The 27,970-nt window shown below is 54.5% G+C and overlaps 1 protein-coding gene across 3 annotated transcripts in view; it reads right to left on the bottom strand.

Moving 5' to 3' along the window:
- Positions 1 to 27,970, bottom strand: part of WNT6 (Wnt family member 6) — a 57,148-nt gene that overhangs the window by 24,762 nt on the left and 4,416 nt on the right. For all 3 annotated transcript variants that reach the window (XM_078859165.1, XM_078859146.1, XM_078859155.1), the window contains exon 2: positions 14,899 to 15,119. In XM_078859165.1, the coding sequence (XP_078715291.1) occupies positions 14,899 to 15,097 (199 nt within the window). In that variant the 5' untranslated portion in view covers positions 15,098 to 15,119. The remainder of the gene's footprint in view (positions 1 to 14,898; positions 15,120 to 27,970) is intronic.

A 27,970-nucleotide genomic window follows, 5' to 3' on the forward strand; every position in this document is an offset into this window, starting at 1 on the left:
GGGATTGTAACGTGGCAGAAAAGTGTCATGAAGAAGGAGGTTGTGATGGGTGGGACACCTGTGCAGTCGTCGATAAAGGGGGAAGACCTAACTCCAGTTGCTGCTGATGTTGCTGCTGCTGCTGCTGATAATGGTGATAGACCGTGAGAGTGATTATTGACGGACATGCCAACTGTGCTGACACAAGTGAGAAAACCTAAAGCGGCCAGCTGGTGATGATGAGACTGTGATTCGTGCCTCTTTTAGAACTTGCCAACTGCAACGAGAGGCAGACGATTAGTATGCGACTCTAAGGGCAGACTTAAGTAGATGAAGCATTGCGCAATGCCATGCGATCTGCCCAGCAGGAAAGTGCGGTCACGACGTGTAGTGGCATCAACAGCATTGGCCCTGATGACGTCTTTACCCTCACTTGAAGCAGACGTGGAGCGTTGTGTGTGTGGTAGTGTGTGTGTGTGATAGTGTGTGTGTGTGTGGTAGTGTGTGTGGGAGCGGTAGTGTTGTGGATAGCGCGTTGCGCTATGAACCTGGCGACCCGGGTTCGATTCCCGCTCACGGCCAACACCAGTGACGATAATCTGAAACGGATCTTTGTATTTGTGTGTGCATAGGCGAGCGGGTGGCGCAATGGTTAGCGTGCTGCGCTATGAACCCGGCGACCTCAGTTCGATTCCCGCTCACGGCCACCACCAACACCAAGGACGATTATCTTAACCGGTCATGGGCCTCCCAAAGGTCCACTCGGCGTCAAATGAGTGCCTGGCGCGGTGTGTAAAAACATCGTCACTGGGGAGACAAATGTGGCCGGGCGTGGTGCTGGCCACCCACCCCCACGTGTGCCGCGCCTGCTTTCATGGGTGCTACTCGCTAACAGCACTTGCCCCCAACAGTCTTGTTACAAGGCTATACGCGTGACCTTTGTCTTTTTGTGCGCGCGTGTGTGAGCGCTTTCCTCTGGGACTTCTCGTCGGGATCACGTATCGCCTGGCGTTGTTTGAAAGTGAGGCCATTACGAACGCCGATTCCGTTGGAGCTGCTCGGACTGTTTACGGAGTTATCCACAATTGATCAATTTCCACGGCGCTGCTGGCTTCTCGGCGCTGGCAAGTGCTAAATGCCACTGTGTCGACGTCAACGAAAAGTATTTGGACCACTTTCATACGGCGTATTTAAAGCTGTAAACAACGTGCCTATCGCAATGTTGTATCGATGTCATATCTAAACTCAACCAAACGTTTTTTTTTAAACCAGGTAAGGCCCGATGAGCAATATCGCAATTTTTAGTTCACATGCGACCTGAACACAAATGACAGCTCAACGAAGTGGCTTATCGTCGCGTGCTTGCAAAAATGTGGGGGGGGGGAAACCCCAAAGCACCCGGAGAAGCACCCACGCGACCACGAGGAGAGAGACACGCAGACTCCGATTATACCAGCATCAGGGTAGGGATATAACCCACACTCGCGACCCTGCTGCATAGCAGGCGAAGCAGTTAACATCTCGTCAAACTCGCCCCCCCCCCCCAAAATACTGGGGAACCGGTCGCAAAATGCTAAGCGTTTTCATGCACCCCCTCCCTTAACTACCCACCCCCCAACTGACTAGCGCGCTGGGTTATGGTCCAAATTGAAAACTCATTTCTTTAGAACTGTTGGTGTGTGTGTGTGTGTGCCACGGGCAACGTGGCGTGCGCATGATTTCACCCAGCAGTGGAGTGCCCAAGGGTGGCTGTGCAGTGATGTCAACTACGACATGTGGAGCACGTGTCTCGACACGAACGACACGAATGTTGCGGTCGGACGTCCGATCCCAGAAAGAACTCTGCTCTGAAAATGGGCCATTGCCCGAAACGTTAGCCTAATTACATGTCGATTTAAAGCTTTCGTGACTGCAGGGATTCATCTTCTTGGTTCTTTCGGTAAAGTCACGTAGAAGGGAAATAATAAAATAATAAAAAAGTAAAACATAAAAAAATAATTTATTCCGACAGACCTGTTCTTCACCTGAGGACGGCTGCTTGCGTTGTGGCTGAAACGTCGTGAGAATTATTTTATTATGTTTTATTTTTATTTTATTATTTCCCTTCTACGTGACTTTACCGAAAGAACCAAGAAGATAATTACATGTCGTTGCTGTGACCTCGAAATCTGTCGACCACAGCGAGAAACAGTCGTTACATATTTGTACTATATCTCTGCGTCGTGAAATCAGTGGATCCAGCAGTGGATTGATGCACGTCTGAGGATGATGATTATAATGGTGTGGCCTGCATTTACATTTTGTATTTATTTACACGAGCTAAGTATGTTCCCTAAAGCAGCAAAGGTTACGTCATACGTAAATGTATATATACTTACACATACCTTGTATACTCTATAGACTTAAGCTGTGTATACGCCGAAGCTTGCACCGTATGAGGCGTTGTGTGCGCTATCTCTCCGTGCGCCATGCTGCCACGATAAAGACAAAGATCCCCCGTACAATCTCAACAAACTGTTGGGGCAAGTGCTGTTAGCGAGCACCTAAAAAGGCCGGCACGGCACACGAGGGGTGGGTGGCCAGCACCAAGCCCGGCCGCTTTTGTAACTGGAGTGGCGATGTTTACACACCGCACCAGGTACTCATTTGAGGCTGAATCGACCTAGGGGAGGCCCAGCTTCAGATAGTCGTCACCAGTGTTGGCCGTGAGCGGGTGGTAGCGGAGCGCGATAATTGCTACCCTACCGCACCCCACACTGCTGACACACACGAAGACAAATATCCCCCATGTAGCCTTGCACAGACTTGTTGTAGCAGGGGTTGTTAGTGAGCACCTATTAAGGTCGTCACGGCGCACCAGTGGATCGTGTGGGTTGAAGGGAGTAGAGTGAGATGAGAGAGTAGAGGCAGGAGAGTGCGTGGAGGGGAGTAGAGTGAGATGGGAGGGGAGAGACAAGAGAGTGCGTGGAGGGGAGTAGAGTGAGATGAGAAGGGAGAGGCAGGAGAGTGCGAGGAGGGGAGTAGAGTGAGATGAGATGGGAGAGGCAGGAGAGAGCGGGGAGGGGAGTGGAGTGAAGTGAGATGAGAGGGGAGAGGTAGGAGAGTGCGTGGAGGGGAGTAGATTGAGATGAGAGGGGAGAGGCGGGAGAGTGCGTGGAGGGGAGCCGAGATGAAAGGGGAGAGGCGGAAGAGTGCGTGGAGGGGAGTAGAGTGAGATGAGAGGGGAAAGGTAGGAGAGTGCGTGGAGGTGAGTAGAGTGAGATGAGAGTGGAGAGGTAGGAGAGAGCGTGGAGGGGAGTAGAGTGCGATGAGAGGGGAGAGGCAGGAGAGTGCGTGGAGGGGAGCGGAGATGAGAAAGGAGTGGCGGGAGAGTGCGTGGAGGGGAGTAGAGTGAGATGAGAAGGGATAGGTAGGAGAGTGCGTGGAGCGGAGCAGAGTGAGATGAGAGGGGATAGGTAGGAGAGTGCGTGGAGGGGAGTCGAGTGTGATGAAAGGGGAGAGGCAGGAGAGTGCGTGGAGGGGAGTAGAGTCAGATGAGAAGGGAGAGGTAGGAGAGTGCGTGGAGGGGAGTAGAGTGAGATGAGAGAGGAATAGAGTGAGATGAGAGGGGAGAGGCAGGAGAGTGCGTGGAGGGGAGTAGAGTGAGATGAGAGGGGGAGAGGTAGGAGAGTGCGTGGAGGGGAGTAGAATGAGATGAGAGGGGAGAGGCAGGAGAGTGCGTGGAGGGGAGTAGAGTGAGATGAGAAGGGAGAGGCAGGAGAGTGCGAGGAGGGGAGTAGAGTGAGATGAGATGGGAGAGGTAGGAGAGTGCGTGGAGGGGAGTCGAGTGAGATGGGAGGGGAAAGACAAGAGAGTGCGTGGAGGGGAGTAGAGTGAGATGAGAAGGGAGAGGCAGGAGAGTGCGAGGAGGGGAGTAGAGTGAGATGATATGGGAGAGGTAGGAGAGTGCGTGGAGGGGAGTCGAGTGAGATGAAAGGGGAGAGGCAGGAGAGTGTGTGGAGGGGAGTTGAGTGAGATGAGAGGGGAGAGGCAGGAGAGAGCGTGGAGGGGAGTGGAGTGAAGTGAGATGAGAGGGGAGGGGAGAGGTAGGAGAGTGCGTGGAGGGGAGTAGAGTGAGATGAGAGGGGAGAGGGGGGAGAGTGCGGGGAGGGGAGCGGAGATGAGAGGGGAGAGGCGGGAGAGTGCGTGGAGGGGAGCGGAGTGAGATGAGAGGGGAGAGGCAGGAGAGTGCGTGGAGGGGAGTAGATTGAGATGAGAGAGGCGGGAGAGTGCGTGGAGGGGAGTAGAGTGAGATGAGATGGGAGAGGTAGGAGAGCGCGTGGAGGGGAGTAGAGTGAGATGAAAAGGGGGAGGTAGGAAAGTGCGTGGATGGGAGCAAAGTGAGATGAGAGGGGAGAGGCGGGAGAGTGCATGGAGGGGAGCGGAGATGAGAGGGGAGAGGCGGGAGAGTGCGTGGAGGGGAGTAGAGTGAGATGAGAGGGGAGAGGTAGGAGAGTGCGTGGATGGGAGCAAAGTGAGATGAGAGGGGATAGGTAGGAGAGTGCGTGGAGGGGAGTAGAGTGAGATGAGAGGGGAGAGGCGAGAGAGTGCGTGGAGGGGAGTAGAGTGAGATGAGAGGGGAGAGGTAGGAGAGTGCGTGGAGGGGAGTAGAGTGCGATGAGAGGGGAGAGGCAGGAGAGTGCGTGGAGGGGAGTAGAGTCAGATGAGAGGGGAGAGGTAGGAGAGTGTGTGGAGGGGAGTAGAGTGAGATGAGAGGGGAGAGGTAGGAGAGTGCGTGGAGGGGAGTAGAGTGAGATGAGAGGGGAGAGGCGGGAGAGTGCGTGGAGGGGAGCCGAGATGAAAGGGGAGAGGCGGGAGAGTGCGTGGAGGGGAGTAGAGTGAGATGAGAGGGGAAAGGTAGGAGAGTGCGTGGAGGGGAGTAGAGTGAGATGAGAGTGGAGAGGTAGGAGAGTGCGTGGAGGGGAGTAGAGTGCGATGAGAGGGGAGAGGCAGGAGAGTGCGTGGAGGGGAGCGGAGATGAGAGGGGAGTGGCGGGAGAGTGCGTGGAGGGGAGTAGAGTGAGATGAAAGTAAAGAGGTAGGAGAGTGCGTGGATGGGAGCAGAGTGAGTTGAGAGAGGATAGGTAGGAGAGTGCGTGGAGGGGAGTAGAGTGAGATGAGAAGGGATAGGTAGGAGAGTGCGTGGAGCGGAGCAGAGTGAGATGAGAGGGGATAGGTAGGAGAGTGCATGGAGGGGAGTCGAGTGTGATGAAAAAGGAGAGGCAGGAGAGTGCGTGGAGGGGAGTAGAGTCAGATGAGAAGGGAGAGGTAGGAGAGTGCGTGGAGGGGAGTAGAGTGAGATGAGAGAGGAGTAGAGTGAGTTGAGAGGGGATAGGTAGGAGAGTGCGTGGAGGGGAGTAGAGTGAGATGAGAAGGGATAGGTAGGAGAGTGCGTGGAGCGGAGCAGAGTGAGATGAGAGGGGATAGGTAGGAGAGTGCATGGAGGGGAGTCGAGTGTGATGAAAAAGGAGAGGCAGGAGAGTGCGTGGAGGGGAGTAGAGTGAGATGAGAGGGGAGAGGGGGGAGAGTGCGGGGAGGGGAGCGGAGATGAGAGGGGAGAGGCGGGAGAGTGCGTGGAGGGGAGCGGAGTGAGATGAGAGGGGAGAGGCAGGAGAGTGCGTGGAGGGGAGTAGATTGAGATGAGAGAGGCGGGAGAGTGCATGGAGGGGAGTAGAGTGAGATGAGATGGGAGAGGTAGGAGAGCGCGTGGAGGGGAGTAGAGTGAGATGAAAAGGGAGAGGTAGGAAAGTGCGTGGATGGAAGCAAAGTGAGATGAGAGGGGAGAGGCGGGAGAGTGCATGGAGGGGAGCGGAGATGAGAGGGGAGAGGCGGGAGAGTTCGTGGAGGGGAGTAGAGTGATATGAGAGGGGAGAGGTAGGAGAGTGCGTGGATGGGAGCAAAGTGAGATGAGAGGGGATAGGTAGGAGAGTGCGTGGAGGGGAGTAGAGTGAGATGAGAGGGGAGAGGCGAGAGAGTGCGTGGAGGGGAGTAGAGTGAGATGAGAGGGGAGAGGTAGGAGAGTGCGTGGAGGGGAGTAGAGTGCGATGAGAGGGGAGAGGCAGGAGAGTGCGTGGAGGGGAGTAGAGTCAGATGAGAGGGGAGAGGTAGGAGAGTGCGTGGAGGGGAGTAGAGTGAGATGAGAGGGGAGAGGTAGGAGAGTGCGTGGAGGGGAGTAGAGTGCGATGAGAGGGGAGAGGCAGGAGAGTGCGTGGAGGGGAGTAGAGTCAGATGAGAAGGGAGAGGTAGGAGAGTGCGTGGAGGGGAGTAGAGTGAGATGAGAGAGGAGTAGAGTGAGATGAGAGGGGAGAGGCAGGAGAGTGCGTGGAGGGGAGCGGAGTGAGATGAGAGGGGAGAGGCAGGAGAGTGCGTGGAGGGGAGTAGAGTGAGATGAGAGGGGGAGAGGTAGGAGAGTGCGTGGAGGAGAGTAGAATGAGATGAGAGGGGAAAGGCAGGAGAGTGCGTGGAGGGGAGTAGAGTGAGATGAGAGGGGAGAGGCAGGAGAGTGCGTGGAGGGGAGTAGAGTGAGATGGGAGGGGAAAGACAAGAGAGTGCGTGGAGGGGAGTAGAGTGAGATGAGAAGGGAAAGGCAGGAGAGTGCGAGGAGGGGAGTAGAGTGAGATGAGATGGGAGAGGTAGGAGAGTGCGTGGAGGGGAGTCGAGTGAGATGAAAGGGGAGAGGCAGGAGAGTGCGTGGAGGGGAGTAGAGTGAGATGAGAGGAGAGAGGCAGGAGAGAGCGTGGAGGGGAGTGGAGTGAAGTGAGATGAGAGGGGAGGGGAGAGGTAGGAGAGTGCGTGGAGGGGAGTAGAGTGAGATGAGAGGGGAGAGGGAGGAGAGTGCGTGGAGGGGAGTAGAGTGCGATGAGAGTTGAGAGGCAGGAGAGTGCGTGGAGGGGAGTAGAGTCAGATGAGAAGGGAGAGGTAGGAGAGTGCGTGGAGGGGAGTAGAGTGAGATGAGAGAGTAGTAGAGTGAGATGAAAGGGGAGAGGCAGGAGAGTGCGTGGAGGGGAGTAGAGTGAGATGAGAGGGGGAGAGGTAGGAGAGTGCGTGGAGGGGAGTAGAATGAGATGAGAGGGGAGAGGCAGGAGAGTGCGTGGAGGGGAGTAGAGTGAGATGAGAGGGGAGAGGCAGGAGAGTGCGTGGAGGGGAGTAGAGTGAGATGGGAGGGGAAAGACAAGAGAGTGCGTGGAGGGTAGTAGAGTGAGATGAGAAGGGAGAGGCAGGAGAGTGCGAGGAGGGGAGTATAGTGAGATGAGATGGGAGAGGTAGGAGAGTGCGTGGAGGGGAGTCGAGTGAGATGAGAGGGGAGAGGCAGGAGAGTGCGTGGAGGGGAGTAGAGTGAGATGAGAGGGGAGAGGCAGGAGAGAGCGTGGAGGGGAGTGGAGTGAAGTGAGATGAGAGGGGAGGGGAGAGGTAGGAGAGTGCGTGGAGGGGAGTAGAGTGAGATGAGAGGGGAGAGGTGGGAGAGTGCGTGGAGGGGAGCGGAGATGAGAGGGGAGAGGCGGGAGAGTGCGTGGAGGGGAGCGGAGTGAGATTAGAGGGGAGAGGCAGGAGAGTGCGTGGAGGGGAGTAGATTGAGATGAGAGAGGCGGGAGAGTGCGTGGAGGGGAGTAGAGTGAGATGAGATGGGAGAGGTAGGAGAGCGCGTGGAGGGGAGCCGAGATGAAAGGGGAGAGGCGGAAGAGTGCGTGGAGGGGAGTAGAGTGAGATGAGAGGGGAAAGGTAGGAGAGTGCGTGGAGGTGAGTAGAGTGAGATGAGAGTGGAGAGGTAGGAGAGTGCGTGGAGGGGAGTAGAGTGCGATGAGAGGGGAGAGGCAGGAGAGTGCGTGGAGGGGAGCGGAGATGAGAGGGGAGTGGCGGGAGAGTGCGTGGAGGGGAGTAGAGTGAGATGAGAAGGGATAGGTAGGAGAGTGCGTGGAGCGGAGCAGAGTGAGATGAGAGGGGATAGGTAGGAGAGTGCGTGGAGGGGAGTCGAGTGTGATGAAAGGGGAGAGGCAGGAGAGTGCGTGGAGGGGAGTAGAGTCAGATGAGAAGGGAGAGGTAGGAGAGTGCGTGGAGGGGAGTAGAGTGAGATGAGAGAGGAGTAGAGTGAGATGAGAGGGGAGAGGCAGGAGAGTGCGTGGAGTAGAGTAGAGTGAGATGAGAGGGGGAGAGGTAGGAGAGTGCGTGGAGGGGAGTAGAATGAGATGAGAGGGGAGAGGCAGGAGAGTGCGTGGAGGGGAGTAGAGTGAGATGAGAAGGGAGAGGCAGGAGAGTGCGAGGAGGGGAGTAGAGTGAGATGAGATGGGAGAGGTAGGAGAGTGCGTGGAAGGGAGTCGAGTGAGATGGGAGGGGAAAGACAAGAGAGTGCGTGGAGGGGAGTAGAGTGAGATGAGAAGGGAGAGGCAGGAGAGTGCGAGGAGGGGAGTAGAGTGAGATGATATGGGAGAGGTAGGAGAGTGCGTGGAGGGGAGTCGAGTGAGATGAAAGGGGAGAGGCAGGAGAGTGCGTGGAGGGGAGTTGAGTGAGATGAGAGGGGAGAGGCAGGAGAGAGCGTGGAGGGGAGTGGAGTGAAGTGAGATGAGAGGGGAGGGGAGAGGTAGGAGAGTGCGTGGAGGGGAGTAGAGTGAGATGAGAGGGGAGAGGGGGGAGAGTGCGGGGAGGGGAGCGGAGATGAGAGGGGAGAGGCGGGAGAGTGCGTGGAGGGGAGCGGAGTGAGATGAGAGGGGAGAGGCAGGAGAGTGCGTGGAGGGGAGTAGATTGAGATGAGAGAGGTGGGAGAGTGCGTGGAGGGGAGTAGAGTGAGATGAGATGGGAGAGGTAGGAGAGCGCGTGGAGGGGAGTAGAGTGAGATGAAAAGGGGGAGGTAGGAAAGTGCGTGGATGGGAGCAAAGTGAGATGAGAGGGGAGAGGCGGGAGAGTGCATGGAGGGGAGCGGAGATGAGAGGGGAGAGGCGGGAGAGTGCGTGGAGGGGAGTAGAGTGAGATGAGAGGGGAGAGGTAGGAGAGTGCGTGGATGGGAGCAAAGTGAGATGAGAGGGGATAGGTAGGAGAGTGCGTGGAGGGGAGTAGAGTGAGATGAGAGGGGAGAGGCGAGAGAGTGCGTGGAGGGGAGTAGAGTGAGATGAGAGGGGAGAGGTAGGAGAGTGCGTGGAGGGGAGTAGAGTGCGATGAGAGGGGAGAGGCAGGAGAGTGCGTGGAGGGGAGTAGAGTCAGATGAGAGGGGAGAGGTAGGAGAGTGTGTGGAGGGGAGTAGAGTGAGATGAGAGGGGAGAGGTAGGAGAGTGCGTGGAGGGGAGTAGAGTGAGATGAGAGGGGAAAGGCGGGAGAGTGCGTGGAGGGGAGCCGAGATGAAAGGGGAGAGGCGGAAGAGTGCGTGGAGGGGAGTAGAGTGAGATGAGAGGGGAAAGGTAGGAGAGTGCGTGGAGGGGAGTAGAGTGAGATGAGAGTGGAGAGGTAGGAGAGTGCGTGGAGGGGAGTAGAGTGCGATGAGAGGGGAGAGGCAGGAGAGTGCGTGGAGGGGAGCGGAGATGAGAGGGGAGTGGCGGGAGAGTGCGTGGAGGGGAGTAGAGTGAGATGAAAGTAAAGAGGTAGGAGAGTGCGTGGATGGGAGCAGAGTGAGTTGAGAGGGGATAGGTAGGAGAGTGCGTGGAGCGGAGCAGAGTGAGATGAGAGGGGATAGGTAGGAGAGTGCATGGAGGGGAGTCGAGTGTGATGAAAAAGGAGAGGCAGGAGAGTGCGTGGAGGGGAGTAGAGTCAGATGAGAAGGGAGAGGTAGGAGAGTGCGTGGAGGGGAGTAGAGTGAGATGAGAGAGGAGTAGAGTGAGTTGAGAGGGGATAGGTAGGAGAGTGCGTGGAGGGGAGTAGAGTGAGATGAGAAGGGATAGGTAGGAGAGTGCGTGGAGCGGAGCAGAGTGAGATGAGAGGGGATAGGTAGGAGAGTGCATGGAGGGGAGTCGAGTGTGATGAAAAAGGAGAGGCAGGAGAGTGCGTGGAGGGGAGTAGAGTGAGATGAGAGGGGAGAGGGGGGAGAGTGCGGGGAGGGGAGCGGAGATGAGAGGGGAGAGGCGGGAGAGTGCGTGGAGGGGAGCGGAGTGAGATGAGAGGGGAGAGGCAGGAGAGTGCGTGGAGGGGAGTAGATTGAGATGAGAGAGGCGGGAGAGTGCGTGGAGGGGAGTAGAGTGAGATGAGATGGGAGAGGTAGGAGAGCGCGTGGAGGGGAGTAGAGTGAGATGAAAAGGGAGAGGTAGGAAAGTGCGTGGATGGAAGCAAAGTGAGATGAGAGGGGAGAGGCGGGAGAGTGCATGGAGGGGAGCGGAGATGAGAGGGGAGAGGCGGGAGAGTTCGTGGAGGGGAGTAGAGTGATATGAGAGGGGAGAGGTAGGAGAGTGCGTGGATGGGAGCAAAGTGAGATGAGAGGGGATAGGTAGGAGAGTGCGTGGAGGGGAGTAGAGTGAGATGAGAGGGGAGAGGCGAGAGAGTGCGTGGAGGGGAGTAGAGTGAGATGAGAGGGGAGAGGTAGGAGAGTGCGTGGAGGGGAGTAGAGTGCGATGAGAGGGGAGAGGCAGGAGAGTGCGTGGAGGGGAGTAGAGTCAGATGAGAGGGGAGAGGTAGGAGAGTGCGTGGAGGGGAGTAGAGTGAGATGAGAGGGGAGAGGTAGGAGAGTGCGTGGAGGGGAGTAGAGTGCGATGAGAGGGGAGAGGCAGGAGAGTGCGTGGAGGGGAGCGGAGTGAGATGAGAGAGGAGTAGAGTGAGATGAGAGGGGAGAGGCAGGAGAGTGCGTGGAGGGGAGCGGAGTGAGATGAGAGGGGAGAGGCAGGAGAGTGCGTGGAGGGGAGTAGAGTGAGATGAGAGGGGGAGAGGTAGGAGAGTGCGTGGAGGAGAGTAGAATGAGATGAGAAGGGAAAGGCAGGAGAGTGCGTGGAGGGGAGTAGAGTGAGATGAGAGGGGAGAGGCAGGAGAGTGCGTGGAGGGGAGTAGAGTGAGATGAGAAGGGAAAGGCAGGAGAGTGCGAGGAGGGGAGTAGGGTGAGATGAGATGGGAGAGGTAGGAGAGTGCGTGGAGGGGAGTCGAGTGAGATGAAAGGGGAGAGGCAGGAGAGTGCGTGGAGGGGAGTAGAGTGAGATGAGAGGAGAGAGGCAGGAGAGAGCGTGGAGGGGAGTGGAGTGAAGTGAGATGAGAGGGGAGGGGAGAGGTAGGAGAGTGCGTGGAGGAGAGTAGAGTGAGATGAGAGGGGAGAGGTGGGAGAGTGCGTGGAGGGGAGCGGAGATGAGAGGGGAGAGGCGGGAGAGTGCGTGGAGGGGAGCGGAGTGAGATGAGAGGGGAGAGGCAGGAGAGTGCGTGGAGGGGAGTAGATTGAGATGAGAGAGGCGGGAGAGTGCGTGGAGGGGAGTAGAGTGAGATGAGATGGGAGAGGTAGGAGATCGCGTGGAGGGGAGTAGAGTGAGATGAAAAGGGAGAGGTAGGAAAGTGCGTGGATGGGAGTAGAGTGAGATGAGATGGGAGAGGCGAGAGAGTGCGTGGAGGGGAGTAGAGTGCGATGAGAGGGGAGAGGCAGGAGAGTGCGTGGAGGGGAGTAGAGTCAGATGAGAGGGGCGAGGTAGGAGAGTGCGTGGAGGGGAGTAGAGTGAGATGAGAGGGGAGTAGAGTGAAATGAGAGGGGAGAGGCAGGAGAGTGCGTGGAGGGGAGTAGAGTGAGATGAGAGGGGAGAGGGAGGAGAGTGCGTGGAGGGGAGTCGAGTGAGATGAGAGGGGAGAGGCAGGAGAGTGCGTGGAGGGGAGCGGAGTGAGATGAGAGGGGAGAGGCAGGAGAGTGCGTGGAGGGGAGTAGAGTGAGATGAGAGGGGGAGAGGTAGGAGAGTGCGTGGAGGAGAGTAGAATGAGATGAGAAGGGAAAGGCAGGAGAGTGCGTGGAGGGGAGTAGAGTGAGATGAGAGGGGAGAGGCAGGAGAGTGCGTGGAGGGGAGTAGAGTGAGATGAGAAGGGAAAGGCAGGAGAGTGCGAGGAGGGGAGTAGGGTGAGATGAGATGGGAGAGGTAGGAGAGTGCGTGGAGGGGAGTCGAGTGAGATGAAAGGGGAGAGGCAGGAGAGTGCGTGGAGGGGAGTAGAGTGAGATGAGAGGAGAGAGGCAGGAGAGAGCGTGGAGGGGAGTGGAGTGAAGTGAGATGAGAGGGGAGGGGAGAGGTAGGAGAGTGCGTGGAGGAGAGTAGAGTGAGATGAGAGGGGAGAGGTGGGAGAGTGCGTGGAGGGGAGCGGAGATGAGAGGGGAGAGGCGGGAGAGTGCGTGGAGGGGAGCGGAGTGAGATGAGAGGGGAGAGGCAGGAGAGTGCGTGGAGGGGAGTAGATTGAGATGAGAGAGGCGGGAGAGTGCGTGGAGGGGAGTAGAGTGAGATGAGATGGGAGAGGTAGGAGATCGCGTGGAGGGGAGTAGAGTGAGATGAAAAGGGAGAGGTAGGAAAGTGCGTGGATGGGAGTAGAGTGAGATGAGATGGGAGAGGCGAGAGAGTGCGTGGAGGGGAGTAGAGTGCGATGAGAGGGGGAGAGGTAGGAGAGTGCGTGGAGGAGAGTAGAATGAGATGAGAAGGGAAAGGCAGGAGAGTGCGTGGAGGGGAGTAGAGTGAGATGAGAGGGGAGAGGCAGGAGAGTGCGTGGAGGGGAGTAGAGTGAGATGAGAGGGGAGAGGGAGGAGAGTGCGTGGAGGGGAGTAGAGTGCGATGAGAGGGGAGAGGCAGGAGAGTGCGTGGAGGGGAGTAGAGTCAGATGAGAAGGGAGAGGTAGGAGAGTGCGTGGAGGGGAGTAGAGTGAGATGAGAGAGTAGTAGAGTGAGATGAGAGGGGAGAGGCAGGAGAGTGCGTGGAGGGGAGTAGAGTGAGATGAGAGGGGGAGAGGTAGGAGAGTGCGTGGAGGGGAGTAGAATGAGATGAAAGGGGAGAGGCAGGAGAGTGCGTGGAGGGGAGTAGAGTGAGATGAGAGGGGAGAGGCAGGAGAGTGCGTGGAGGGGAGTAGAGTGAGATGGGAGTGGAAAGACAAGAGAGTGCGTGGAGGGTAGTAGAGTGAGATGAGAAGGGAGAGGCAGGAGAGTGCGAGGAGGGGAGTATAGTGAGATGAGATGGGAGAGGTAGGAGAGTGCGTGGAGGGGAGTCGAGTGAGATGAGAGGGGAGAGGCAGGAGAGTGCGTGGAGGGGAGTAGAGTGAGATGAGAGGGGAGAGGCAGGAGAGAGCGTGGAGGGGAGTGGAGTGAAGTGAGATGAGAGGGGAGGGGAGAGGTAGGAGAGTGCGTGGAGGGGAGTAGAGTGAGATTAGAGGGGAGAGGCAGGAGAGTGCGTGGAGGGGAGTAGATTGAGATGAGAGAGGCGGGAGAGTGCGTGGAGGGGAGTAGAGTGAGATGAGATGGGAGAGGTAGGATATCGCGTGGAGGGGAGTAGAGTGAGATGAAAAGGGAGAGGTAGGAAAGTGCGTGGATGGGAGCAAAGTGAGATGAGAGGGGAGAGGCGGGAGAGTGCATGGAGGGGAGCGGAGATGAGAGGGGAGAGGCGGGAAAGTGCGTGGAGGGGAGTAGAGTGAGATGTGAGGGGAGAGGTAGGAGAGTGCGTGGATGGGAGCAAAGTGAGATGAGAGGGGAGAGGCGGGAGAGTGCATGGAGGGGAGTAGAGTCAGATGAGAGGGGAGAGGTAGGAAAGTGCGTGGAGAGGAGTAGAGTGAGATGAGAGGGGAGTAGAGTGAGATGAGAGGGGAGAGGCAGGAGAGTGCGTGGAGGGGAGTAGAGTCAGATGAGAGGGGAGAGGTAGGAAAGTGCGTGGAGAGGAGTAGAGTGAGATGAGAGGGGAGTAGAGTGAGATGAGAGGGGAGAGGCAGGAGAGTGCGTGGAGGGGAGTAGAGTGAGATGAGAGGGGAGAGGTAGGAGAGTGCGTGGAGGGGAGTAGAGTGCGATGAGAGGGGAGAGGCAGGAGAGTGCGTGGAGGGGAGTAGAGTCAGATGAGAGGGGAGAGGTAGGAGAGTGCGTGGAGGGGAGTAGAGTGAGATGAGAGGGGAGTAGAGTGAGATGAGAGGGGAGAGGCAGGAGAGTGCGTGGAGGGGAGTAGAGTGAGATGAGAGGGGGAGAGGTAGGGGAGTGCGTGGAGGGGAGTAGAGTGTGATGAGAGGGGAGAGGCGGGAGAGTGCATGGAGGGGAGCGGAGATGAGAGGGGAGAGGCGGGAGAGCGCGTTTAGGGGAGTAGAGTGAGATGAGAGGGGAGAGGTAGGAGAGTGCGTGGATGGGAGCAAAGTGAGATGAGAGGGGATAGGTAGGAGAGTGCGTGGAGGGGAGTAGAGTGAGATGAGAGGGGAGAGGCGGGAGAGTGCCTGGAGGGGAGTAGAGTGAGATGAGAGGGGAGAGGTAGGAGAGTGCGTGGAGGGGAGTAGAGTGCGATGAGAGGGGAGAGGCAGGAGAGTGCGTGGAGGGGAGTAGAGTCAGATGAGAGGGGAGAGGTAGGAGAGTGCGTGGAGGGGAGTAGAGTGAGATGAGAGGGGAGTAGAGTGAGATGAGAGGGGAGAGGCAGGGGAGTGCGTGGAGGGGAGTAGAGTGAGATGAGAGGGGGAGAGGTAGGGGAGTGCGTGGAGGGGAGTAGAGTGAGATGAGATGGGAGAGGCAGGAGAGTGCGTGGAGGGGAGTAGAGTGAGATGAGAGGGGAGAGGCAGGAGGGGAGTAGAGTGAGGGGAGTAGAGTGAGATGAGAGGGGGAGATGTAGGAGAGTGCATGGAGGGGAGTAGAGTGAGATGAGAGGGGAGAGGTAGGAGAGTGCGAAGAGGGGAGTAGAGTGAGATGAGAGGTGAGAGGCAGGAGAGTGCGTGGAGGGGAGTAGAGTGAGATGAGAGTGGGAGAGGCTCGGAGAGTGCCGCATCATCACACGCACGCACGTGCACACACCCTGCTGCAGGATCTTGCCGAAGTACTTATTGGTGACGGTGCAGTTCCACCGGCGGAATCGGAACTGGTGCTGGCATTCCTTGAGCGCCAGCTTGGCCCCCTTGGCCACCTCGGCGACGACGTTGGGCGCCGTGACGCACAGCTCTGCCTGCTTGCCCGCGAGTCGCTTCGTCTTGCGGCAGATGCTGTTGGGGTCCATGACGAGGGGACTGCCCACGGCCCTGTTGGTGCGTAAGGCGGGGTAGCGGGGAGCGGTGGTGCAGCGGTTAGCGCGCTGCGCTACGAACCCGGCGACACGGGTTCGATTCCCGTTCACGGCCAACACCCAGTGACGATTATAGGAACCGGTCCTGGGCCTCCCCTAGGTCGTCGACTCAGCGTGAAATGAGTACCTGGCGCGGTTTGTAAACATCGCCACTGGGGAGACAAAGGCGGCCGGGCGTGGTGCTGGCCACCCCACCCCCTCGTGTGCCGCGCCATCCTGCATAGGTGCTCGCTAACAGCACTTGCCCCAACAGTCTGTAAAGGCGATATGGGGGATTTTTGCAGTGGTGGTCAAGATCGGCCTCTGTGGAGGACGCTGCTCCTGGGCGGTTGGAAGCAGTCGCCCTCCAGCAACAACGATGGAGGGGAGATGAGCGATGCTCGAAACGCAACGAGCGGTTAAAATGCAACGAGTTGGGACAGTAAAGGGGGGGGGGGGGCACAGATGGTGCATCTGCCAGTGGTCTCATGTCAGTCAAGCCATGGCACCTGGGACTGTCCCGTGCCCTTCTATCAGTGAGCCTTCGATTGGGCTTTCATCTGTGTTAGCCTGGTCGCTTCTGAAAAAAAAGTGCACCTGGCCTGGCACAAGCGCCGTGGTGACATCACCGTCACTTAGTTGCGAATGCCGGGTATTGGTAGTGTCGTGGTTAACGCGCTGCGGTACGAACCCGGCGACCCGAGTTCGTATTCCCGCTCACGGACAACAGCAGAGATGATTATCTGAAATCGGTTCTGGGCTTCCCACTAAGTCGACTCAGCCTCGAATGAGTGCCTGGTGCGGTGTGTACACATCGCCATTTGGTAGACAAAGGGGACCGGGTGTGGTTCTGGTCACCCAGAACCACAACCCGCTAGCAGCACTTGCCCCAAAACTCTGTTGAGGCTATATGTACTGGGGATCTTTGACTTTGTCTCGTGGTGAGTGATCGTGTGCTGGTTAGTGCACTGGCCTACGAACCCGGCGACACGAGTTCGCTCACGACTAAACACAGTGGCGAATAGGTTAACCAGTGCTCGATCTCCCCAAGGTCAACTCAGCCTCAAATGAATGGACACCTGGTGCGCTGCGTCAACAGCAGCACTGGTTGCCGGGCTTGGTGCTGGCCACCCACCTACCCACCCCCCTTGTTTGTGCCGAGCCGCTCTGAACAGCACTTGCCACAACAGTCTGCTGAAGGCTATCCGGTGGATCTTTGTATTTCGTGCGTGTGAGTGAGAGTGCGCAACCTTTTGCAAACCGGCATGAGTGTGTGTGTGAGATGCCGCGCGCGTGTTTATGATTTGCTGGGTGTCAGAGAGAGAGAGAGACGTGGGGAGGGACAGCGGGGGGCCACTTGTGGTGTGGAACGTGTGTCGCCTTACGATACGCACACGCGTGCGTCTGTAACCACACATATATCTATGCGCAGCGCTCACACGCAATGCATCATAATTGTACCGTGTCCGTCCTTAATTATGTTTATCAAAATGATGTGTGTGTGAATATGTGCGTATGTGTGCATTTCGAGTAAATGTGGGGAGCGGTAGTGTGGCGTTTAGCGAGGCCGCGTTCCATTCCCGCTCACGGCCACCACCAACACCAGTGGCGATTATCTGAACCGGTTCTGGGCCCTCCCCTAGGTCGACTCGGTCTCAAATGAGTACCCGGTGCGGTGTGTAAAACATCGCCACTGGGGAGACAAAGGCGGTCGGGCGTAGTTACTGGCCACCCAACTTCTCGTGTGTGGTACCGCCCTTCATCGGTGCTGCTCGCTCACAGCACTTGCCTTGCCCCCAACAGTCTGTCCATACTGTACGGGGGATATTTTTGTCTTTGTCTCGTGTACATGAGTGCGTGTTTTCTCGTGCGTTCACGAGGATAGTTGCGTTCGTGCGATTGCGTCCGTGGAAGGGGGAATTGAGTCATTTTGAAGGACTTTACGCGTGAAATTACGAACAATTTCCACCGGATACGTATATGCCAGGTGAAAGTTGAAAACTTCGTTGAAAGTGTGGAAAGGAAAAACGCGTAGAGAAAATAAATAACATAGGGTTGTCATCGCGAGAAGATGGACATCTCGACGTTTCGGCCAAACGGCCTTTCTCAGGATGACTGGCGTTCTTCAGGAAGTATCCTGAGAAAATTCCAGTTATCTGGAGATTAGTTTTTCGCTGTTAGTGACAGCAAAGTTATTCTGTCTTAAATAGTTTGATATTCCCTTGTATTTTTCGACAGCTAAATCACGGCTCGTGTTCTATTAGCTTTCGTGCCACCACACTCCGCTGGAGGAGAATTATTTGGTTCATCCGCGACTGGGATCCGGCACTCGTTCGCGTTCATCCCGGGACAGATTCAGGTTTAGCGGCCTCGCTCATCAAAGGGCAACAGTCAATCCCCGCGCAGTGATTTTTGGGAGCTTAAATTCGATTAATTGGGGTTGTTGTAAATGTTTCAGCAGTAATCGACTTTAATTTTTTTTGCACATTTTGTTCTGTTTCTAGCCTATCTAACACCGTTAGAACGCACGCGAGTCGCTCTCACGCTTTGGTTGTAATATCAGGTTGACATGGAACGCTTCACAAGCACGGCCTAACGCAAATCTAACGCTAATCTGTGTAAGAATCGATTTACCGCGCAGCTGTATGCGCTATGAAGGGAAATGACAACGTCGCGTTTAGAGTGACGAAGCGAACTTGACAGAAGACAGAAGCGCATCCGTCACCTCGAATCGTGACGTGCCGAACAAAATACAAAGATTCCCCGTATAGACTCGGGGGCAAGTGCTGTTGACGAGCACTTAACAAAGGCCAACACGGCACACGAATGGGGTGGATGGCCAGAAGCACGCCCGGCCGCCTTTGTCTCCCCAGTGCTGATGGTTACACACAGCACCAGGTACTAATTAAAGGCTGAGTTGATCTAGGGAAGGCCCAGGACCGGTGCAGATATTTGTCACCGATGCTGGCCGTGAGCATGAATCGAACTCGGATCGCCGGTTTCGTAGCCCAGTGCACTGACCAACGCGTCACCACCGCACATGCCGAACACTCGCAAACACGTTTTCGTGCATTTGCAAATAGGTCAAACATGTGAACGCCAGCCAAATCCTTATTTAATAAAAACTAAAAAAATTCCAGCGCTTTCGCAATGCACTGCTGGATGAAAGGATATACCGCGCTGTGCGGGTTTTCATAGGGAGTTGAATTGACCATACATTGCCCACGCTGGCCGATTGTCCAAAGTCATCATCACCATCATCATCCACCACCATCATCATCCACCATCACTCGGCCAGCACTTTCACGTGAATCAGACCGATTACACGGCCACGTTTTTCGTCTGCTCGCCACGTGCCACCCCCACCCACCCCCCCCTTCCCCTCCCCCTGATATTAGAAACGTCTCTGCGCGGACGAAGGAGGCTTCGCGGGTCGCGTAAATGGTTACGGATGACTTTGAGGTCAAATTGCACTCAAACATCGCGTGCAGCAGCATCAGTCAAACACGAGGAGCAACAATCGCCCTGCAGCTTCTCTCATCCCCCCTACCTCCGTCTACACCCCCCCACCCGCTATCCCGACCATCTCTGAATCCGACTACTCAGAACCACCACCACCACCACCCTCCCCACCCTAACCACACGCCACCCCACATCCCAGCATATCCCTTTCCTTCTGATCCCCGTAACCCCAGGCTCCCACCCAAACCACCTCTGGACTCGACTCTTCAAAAGAGGCAGCGGCTCTTGGACAATTCCCGAGGGAGTCTAAGAAAGCTGTCTCCCCCCATTCGTATGGCAACTCTAAACTACTTCAACTATGACGATTTATGTTTTACCAGGTAAGGCCCCCACTAAGCTATGTAGCTCTTTTTTCAGAAGCGACCAGGCTAACACAAATGAAAGCCCAATGCAGTGGCTTATCATCACGTGGTAAAGAATAGCGGCTAAATAACTCTTAACGCGTGGATGTTGATTCTAAATGTGGATGGAAAAACCGGAGGACCCGGAGAAAAATCCACACGACCACGGGGAGAGAGAGACACGCAAACTCCAAATACACAGCAGGCGTCAGAGTCGAGATCGAACCCACAGTCTCCTGTACACCAGGCGAGGTAGTTAACATCTCACTACCGCAGCGCCTGCCTATCCAGGTTGTACTCTTATTATCATGCTCATTACCCTGGGGAAAAAACCTCACTCAGTAGTCCCGTGACCCTTTTCCAGGAGGCTCCTGCTAAGTTTTCACGGAGGGAACGACGGTGACTATTTGTGGGTATTTTGCAAATCAGTCGTTTTTCAGGGTACATGTTGGCAAAACGTGGCACATTTGGACCACGACTCCGCAACACGATGGCATAACTCGTGCGAACGACGCCCTCGGATTGTTAGCGTCCGGTGTGAAGTAGATGGCGCGTATTTTAGTTGATGTTCATACACCCGCAGGCATGACCAGGGCGGTCGCTGGCTTTGAACCGTGAACTTCTGCAACAAGGGAAGAACTCGCTCGCACGAGGCCACGGTTACAGCCCCTTACATAGCGGAGCGAATCGTCAACAGATGGCAGCATTATCATTTGTAGTAGGGTATATGTATGCGTATATGTATATGTATGAGTGCGCGAGAGAGAGAATGTGTGTCAGTGTGCTTGTCCCTGTGTGTATGCCACGGTGAATTTGTAAAGACATGCATCTGTATTCTTGTCTGTGTTTGCGTGTGCATGTCTGTCTGTGTGTGTATATGTGGAGAGCGGTAGTGTAGCGGTTAGCGCGCTGCGCTACGAACCTGGCCACCCGAGTTCGACTCCCGCTCATGGCCAACACCAGTGACGATTATCTGAACCGGTCCTGGGCCTCCCCTAGGTCGACTCAGCCTCAAATGAGTACTTGGTGCGTTGTGTAAACATCGCCACTGGGGAGACAAAGGCGGTCGGGCGTGGTGTTGGCCACCCACCCCCTCGTGTGCCTTGCTGGCCTTCACAGATGCTACTCGCTAACAGCACTTACCCTAACAGTATGTTAATGCTATACGGGGGATCTTTGTCTTTGTATATGTGCGTGCGTAGTGTGTCTGTCTTTATCGGTGGAGGAGCGGTGGCGTAGTCGTTAGCGCGCTGCGCCACCAACCAGGCCAAGTTTAAGATCATAGGCGAACGACATCAAAACCATGTCTGGGCTTTCCCTAGGTTGACTCAGCCCAAAATTGACACATTCTGCGATATGCGGACATAAGCCCTCTGGCGTGCATGGTGCTTGCTGGCCAGACGACCCTCTTCGTGGTGCCCGTAATAGGTGCTCGCTAACAGCAACGTGCTTTGTGTGTGTGTAGGTCTACAGTGAGCGGAGTAGGTGTGGAGGAGGGGAGGTCTCTGTTTGAGAATGTATCACACGAGAGGCGGTCACATATCTTCGGGAGCTGGATGTTGAAGAAATAACATCCGACGCATTGGTTACTCCATGTCCCGCATAGGACAGTGCATACATTATCAGAGTTATGTTTTTTGTTTGCATTATGACTGCAGGTATTGTGGTCTATGCAAACATGACTCCTTGTAAAAAAAGGTGTCAGTTTTGTTGCCAGATAAAAGGGTAAAAAAACAATTATCATATTTTTTACTGGCAAATGAGGTACCAATGGTGGTTTTGTGCAATCCCCTTCGTCACCGAGCAGTATGGTGAAACATGGCCAGACAATCCCTCTGTGAGCAGACACGGCTTGGGTAGGCCTCCATCCAGCGATAGATTCACAAAGGGCTGTACATCAGCTACTGCCGCCGCCGCTGCTGCTGACACGACAGTGGCTGGAGGTAGCGGGAGGAGGAAGGCGGTGGTCTTGGGGAAGAGCGAGAGCAAAATGAAAAACAATCTTCTTCGCCCGCATTCACGGTAACGAAATTCTGGAGCGGCCAAGGAAAATATTCTGTAAATAGCAATGCAATGACACGCATTGTAAGAGCGCCTTTCATGTTTAATGGTCCAATTATACTTCACCCCCCCCACCACCGTCTCTGTGTGCGCGCTCGCGTGCGTGCGCGTGTGATGCACGCTGGCTCTGCTCCCCAGCGCACATGCACGCGTGTCGAGACGGATCAGGGGGGGGGGGGGGTGCGGGGGAGGGGGGATGGTGGGGGGGAGATGCGGTGAAGGTGGTGAGTAGGGATTGAACACGTTAGGATGAGGAGCGAAGTTCATCGGAAGGGTAACCGTGGTAGCAGCGATACAGCAGTGACGAGGAGGCGCTGACCGCCGGCGAGTGAGCGAGTGGCCGTAGTGAATCGGTGAGTGCTGGGCCATCGATCATCCTGGCCGTTGCCTTACGCTGCGTTCTATCAAGTGCAGTGAGGTTGGAACTGGGTAAGATCCCAGGCCGGATGCGATAGCAGCAGGATTCTAACTTGGGCCGAATGTGTTGCTTTGTACGGTCGTTTTGGGGGGGATTGGCGGTTGAGTTGGGTTCCAACTCTCGATTTCAGACGACAACTTACGGCAGCTTTGTAATTTCACTCACGGATGAAGGCCTTTCTCCCCGGCGTCGGTCATCGTGGGGGCTGAGCAGACTTCACGATGAAGTAGTTTGAGAAACCAAACTAAGCAAAAAACATTTATTTTATCACTGAGCTATGTAGCTCATTTCTCAGAAGCAACCTGGCCACAATCGATAGCCCGACGAAGTGGCTTATCACGTGGGAATTTATAGCAGCCAAATACTCTAAACGCGTGTTGATTTTTAATGGGGAGAGGAAAACCCGAGGACCCGGAGAAAAATCCACGCGACCACGAGGAGAACATGCAAACTTCAAATATACAGCAGGCGTCAGGGTCCTGATGGAACCCACAACCTCCTTCATACCAGGCGAGGGTGATAACATCTCGCCACCGCGAGCAGGAAGAGGGTTCCAGATTGCTCGAGGTATCTGCTATTTTTCACTGATGTTAGCCGTGACCCGGAATGGAACTCAGGTAATTGGCACCGCTCCACGCACGGAACACCCTTCACGGGGTACATGGGGGGGGGGGGGGGGTGTCCCAGGGGTGGCTACAGGAGCCCAGTTGGAGAGACTATCGGAAGTTGTTCTGTGGTGTGACACCTGAGGTGTATATTCTATCTGACACGTGGTGGTGCGCTGCTCACAACAAGTACATCTCAAATGTATTTATTTTCTCGTCACAAATCAACGATAGCACAATCCGGAGATTTTATTTTTTAAGAATAGTAAAACATATAAGACGTCTCAGCCATTGGCCATACGATTTAATCACGCGGAATCCGCCAGATCTCATCAAAAGCTAAGCAGGTTTGAGCCTGGATTGTATTTGGATGGGCGGCCACCGTATATCAAACAGGTGGTATAGGCTGCTGCTGGGCTATGTTGGGGCGCCACGGTGGCGAGATGTTAACTACCTAGCCTGGCATACAAAAGGTTCGTGGGTTCGATCCCGACCCTGGCGCCTTCTGTATATTTAGAGTCTGGATGTTCTCTCCGTGGTCGCGTGGATTTTTCTCCACGTACTCTGTTTTCCTTCCACATTGAGAATCAACGTGCGTTTCGAGTATTTGGCTGCTATACATTTCCCCGTAATATGCCACTTTGTTGAGCTCTCATTTGTGGCGAAGTCGCTTCTGAAACAGAGCGACAGAGCTGAGTGGGCCTCACCTGAAAAAAGAAAGAAAGTTTAATTTTTAGTGTGGTACCGAATTCACCATTGATCCCTGGCGGGCGAGCGTGAGGATATCTGCTGACAGCCTCTCCCCCATGACCTTCGCAGTTGATGCAGCACGAATCGGAAAGGGAGAGATGATATCGGTAACCTTCCTAAGGTACTAAGGCTTAATTTGGTACCTGTACCAATGTCCTCATGGTTGATTACTATACTACTACTACGATTTGTATTTTATCAGCTAAGGCCGACTGAGCTATATCGCTCTTTTTCAGAAGCAAACTGGCCACAAATGATAGCTCGACAAAAAGGCTTATCACGTGCACATGTATGGCAACCTAATGATCAAAGCGCATGTTGATTCTAAATGTGAAGGGAAAAACCCGAGGACCCGGAGAACAATCCACGTGATCACCACGGGGAGAAAGAAGCCGCAAACTCCAAATATACAGCAGGCGTCAGGGTCGGGATCGAACCCACGAACTCCTGCAAATCAGGCGAGGAAAATAACATCTCGCCAACGCGAATTCCCAATGCATGTGAATTAACATGCAATGATGATGATAACGCGCCCGATCTCGTCAAAAGCTAAGCAGGTGTTGAGCTTGAGCGGTGTTTTGGATGGGCAATAAACTCCATAACCGCCTCCAGGGATGGTGACACGGCCCGGCGCCAGCGAAGCAGCCGCTTGTTGCAGAGATTCACAAGGTCCGAATCCAGATTATGCCACCTTGTTGAATACCGCGGGTGTATTTACCATTCAAATTCCACGCTGTCTGCTTCCACAGTGAACGTTAAAGATCCTGTGACATCATTCGCACGAGTAGGCCATTGTTGTGCCGGCGTCATGGTACAAAATTTGTGAATAAAAGATTCAAAGCTCATCGGATTCCTCCAGTCTAAAGAAAGATTCTGATTCAAAGTTGCCAAATATGCAAGATTACACCGCAATTACTCAGTTGAAACCTCTATAGCAATCACGAACCGCTAACGCAAAAAAATGTCAGGACCCTCTTGAAAATATTCACGAGACTCGGCGAGGCTTTGCAGGGTAACCAAGTGTAATTATAATAACACTCCTACTGGGGCACTCAAGTTTCTAAAGTCTATGTGGCGAGCAGCAGAGGGCAGTGGAACAATTGTTGTACTCTATCTTGATCTGAAGCTTTCGTGACTGCAGAAATCCATACTCTTTGTTTTTTTCGGTAAAGTCACGTAGGTAGAAAGTAAAATAAAATAAATCACGACGTTTTGATCGCAACACAAGCAGCCGTCCTCAGGCGGAAAAAAATATAATCCAACAGTGGAACTGCTAAACTACGGAGAGAGCTGTTACAACAAGAGGTTATATACGTGGCGATGGGCAAGCAAGCGGTGTCTGAGCTGGAAAGCAATTCCATCCACGGACGTAAGCACGTCAGTTGTACACTACTTTCTATGTTCCCAATGCCATGCTCCTCGCCTTCACCCGCGGTGGAGGTCTCGCCCGAACGGCCGTGTCCGAGATACTGAGCCGGGTAATCGCCGAGAGCCCCCTGGCTCGTGAAAGTGTAGCGAGTTCACGATCTCATTCCGGTCACCAGTTGACCCCTGATCACAGGCCACTATGTTTGCGTCGGCGATGGCGCTTATAATCAGGCCTGTTCCAGCTGAGAGGTCTATACATGCCTGGGTGATCGCTGTACGAAGACCACTCGAGAAGTCGCTCGTTGCGTGACGTATTTTTCCCCGGGGGGGGGGGCGGGGGGGGGGGCTTGTTTCTGTAACAGGGTGGTGCACTCCTGGCTGCGACAATCCTGCACCGTGACGCGTATCGCGGCTGTCGCGACGGCCCGACGCAGACGGACAGCACCGCCGGAATGCGAACGCCGCGAGCGGATGCGCTGGCGAGATGAAACTGAAACATTTGAATTTTTAACCGAGGCTGCCTGGCCACACGTGATAATAGCTCGTTGCAGAGGCTGATATCATCACACGTGGGATTTATAGGAGCAGCCAAATAATCTAAAGGTGTGTTCATTCTAAATGTGTGTGGGGGGGGGGGCAGAACCAGAAGAACCCGGGGGACAGTCCACGCGATCACCACGGGGAGAGAGAACACGCCGACTCCCAAGTACATAACAGGCATCGTCAGGGTCCGGGATCGAACCCCCCACGAACCTCATGCCTACTAGGCGCGGGGGGTAACAATTTCGCCATCGCAAACGTGGGATGATGCTGATGATGATGATGTTGCAGAAGGCTGTAGATGATGACGATATGGACATGTGACTGCAGATGACTGCTGATGCTACTGCGAATGAGCAACGAGAGTGGAACGCAGGGTACGCGCGAGTATCGGGCGTGGGGGGGATGAAGGGGGAGGGAGGAGTGCTGATTCAGCACGAGGTGGTGGTGGTGGTGGAGCGATGGTGTAGCGGTTCGAGCACTGCGCTACGAACCCACACACATTCCATAATCATATGGCAGGGGGCAGTTCCTCCATAGGACAACTACTCTTGACCTTACACAAGGTTAATGTGCCCCTGAAATGCTCTTTTTCAGTGACAGGGAGGCAACTACTGGTAGGGTACGTATGGCATCTGTGTGTGTGTTTTCATTTAGTGCGGTAGTGCAGTTGTTCGTGCACTGCACTACCAACCCTGCGACATGAGTTCGATTCCCGCTCACGGCCAAACACCATTGACGATTATCTGAACAGGTTCTGGGCCTCCCCTATGTCGACTCAGCCTTAAATGAATACCTGGTGTGGTGTGTAAACACTTGGGAGACAAAGGCGGCCGGGCGTGGTGCTGTCCACCCACCCCCTCGTGTGCCGTGCCGGCCTTCATAGGTGCTGCTCACTAACAGCACTTGCCCCGACATTCCGTTAAGGCTACACGGGAGGTGGGGGGATTTGTCTTTGGTGGCTTTTGCTCGCATGGCTTCAGAATGTCCTCTGTGCCAGTAGTCTCGAGTTAAAGCAATTGTCACCAATTACCACGTGAAGTCAATGGTCACGAGTTACCACGTGACATCAATTGTCTTCGGTTACCACGTGAAATCAATTGTCATCAGTTACCACGTGACATCAATTGTCATCACTTACCACGTGACATGAATTGTCATTAGTTACCACGTGACATCAATTGTCATCAGTTACCACGTGACATCCATTGTCATCAGTTGCCACGTTCTGTGCAGCGCTGAGAGGACCCTCCCTGTCAGACAGGGGAGTGAGTGCCGGCTGCGAACTTGCTGACCCCGTGCCCCTACCGGACATCTGTGAAAATGAGCTTCTTAGCTCATCGGATTTCCTCCTGCGCTCTAAATAAAGATTATGATGATTTGTGAAACATGAACAGGAGAGCAAAGGGGGGGGGGGAGGGGAGGAGAGGGGGACTCCGAGAGACGTAAACGGCCATGTACGGTGCGAAAGAAGTTCAACGTACGGTACACACAGAGGGAAAGGAGGATCGGTGTCTGCCATCACCTCTTGCGTGCCACGTGACCCTACCGTGCCTGGCGTGTCACGTGGCACTGCCATGCACCGCCTTTTGCTTGGCCCACCAACTCAGAGGAGTTATTTTACAGTCTGAAAAGAACAACACCCACGCGTACTTTCTATGCGCGTAACGATTCACCGCCACGCTCCCTCTCCCCACCCCCCTCTCTCTCTCTCCTCCACCGTCAATTCGATGAATCGTCACGACATCTCGAACGGCGATTCGAGAATCGAATTTTTCCAACGCCGGTGACACGCGGGTGGTCAACGCGAACGTGCATTGCGCGCGACACGAATCTACAACAGTCACCTTGGGCACGCGACTCGGTGCCAGGTACGGTGAGCTTAACGAATCGACGGTTCATCTTCGATTCGCTGGCGCCTCCGATTTGGCGCGGTCGGCTCCGTACGGTGCGAAAGAAGTTCAACGTACATGCATACAATCTGTCGCATTCATCGTTACACTTGTACACAGTGCCGGTGACGATGCAGAAGCAGAAATATTGATGAACACTGGAGGAATCCAATGGGCCAAAAAGCGCTTCTTAACAGACGTCTCATAACGTCACAACAACAAACGAAAAAAATGTACGATAGGAGTGCAAAGTATAGGGAAAGTAAGCAAATCACTTAGAACTTATACAATATTATTGGTTATTTCGGTAAAGTCACGTAGAAGGGAAATAATAAAATAATATAAAACAATAAAAAAATTCTCACGACGTTTCGACTGCAACACAAGCAATCATCATCAGGTGTGAAACCCAAAGCAAGAAAAATTGTGGATTTCACACCTGATGATGATTGCTTGTGTTGCAGTCGACACGTCGTGAGAATTGTTTTTATTGTTTTATATTTCTATTATTTTATTATTTCCCTTCTACGTGACTTTACCGAAAGAACCAAGAATATGAATCCCTGCAGTCGCGAAAGCTTTAAATCAAAATGTAACATATACAATGTTTTATTCTACCAAGCTAAGCTCACTGACCTATTCGCTCATTTTCCAGAAGCGACCTGGCCATAAATGATAGCTCGGCGAAGTGGCTTATCGCGTGGAAATTTATAGCAGCCAAAATACTCTAAATAATCTAAGGGCACTTAACGAATCTCAGATGGGGATTGCGAAGTCTAAAATTGGGCGCTGTGTGTGCACGCGTGCGCCATTACGCCGATGCGTGTATTTATCAATCCACTCCCGTGGATGAAGGGTTCGTCATCTGCACGGCGTGTCCGGTAATGGGGGGGGGGGTGGGGGTGTTGTTTGATCATAAACCGCGTTTGTCGGCGTTCGTCGGCGAAAATTGCGGTCAGCGCCGGTTCAAATGTCACTTCGCCACTGATAATACGCTGTGGCCGGGAATCGAACTGAGGTCACAGGGTTCATAGTTCAGTGTGCTAACCACCGGGCCAGCGCCCCACCCCCTAAAACTATTTACACACACACACAACTCAGCCGAAACCGAAAAGGATACTAATAATTGGAGGGTAATTGCCATAAAAAAATACAATAATGTAAAATCAATACGATGACTATACAGTTAATAATGCACGTGTTAAATAGGAGCATTGCGCAATAATAAGAATAAAAACGAGCGAATGAATCATCATTAATAATCACAGACATATCCTGAGAAAACACACACATCGATTTTTTTTCGTTCTCTTAAGTGGCGCTCAATATTG

This window comes from Lampetra fluviatilis, chromosome 1, assembly GCF_964198595.1.
Source record: "Lampetra fluviatilis chromosome 1, kcLamFluv1.1, whole genome shotgun sequence".
NCBI lineage: Eukaryota > Metazoa > Chordata > Hyperoartia > Petromyzontiformes > Petromyzontidae > Lampetra > Lampetra fluviatilis.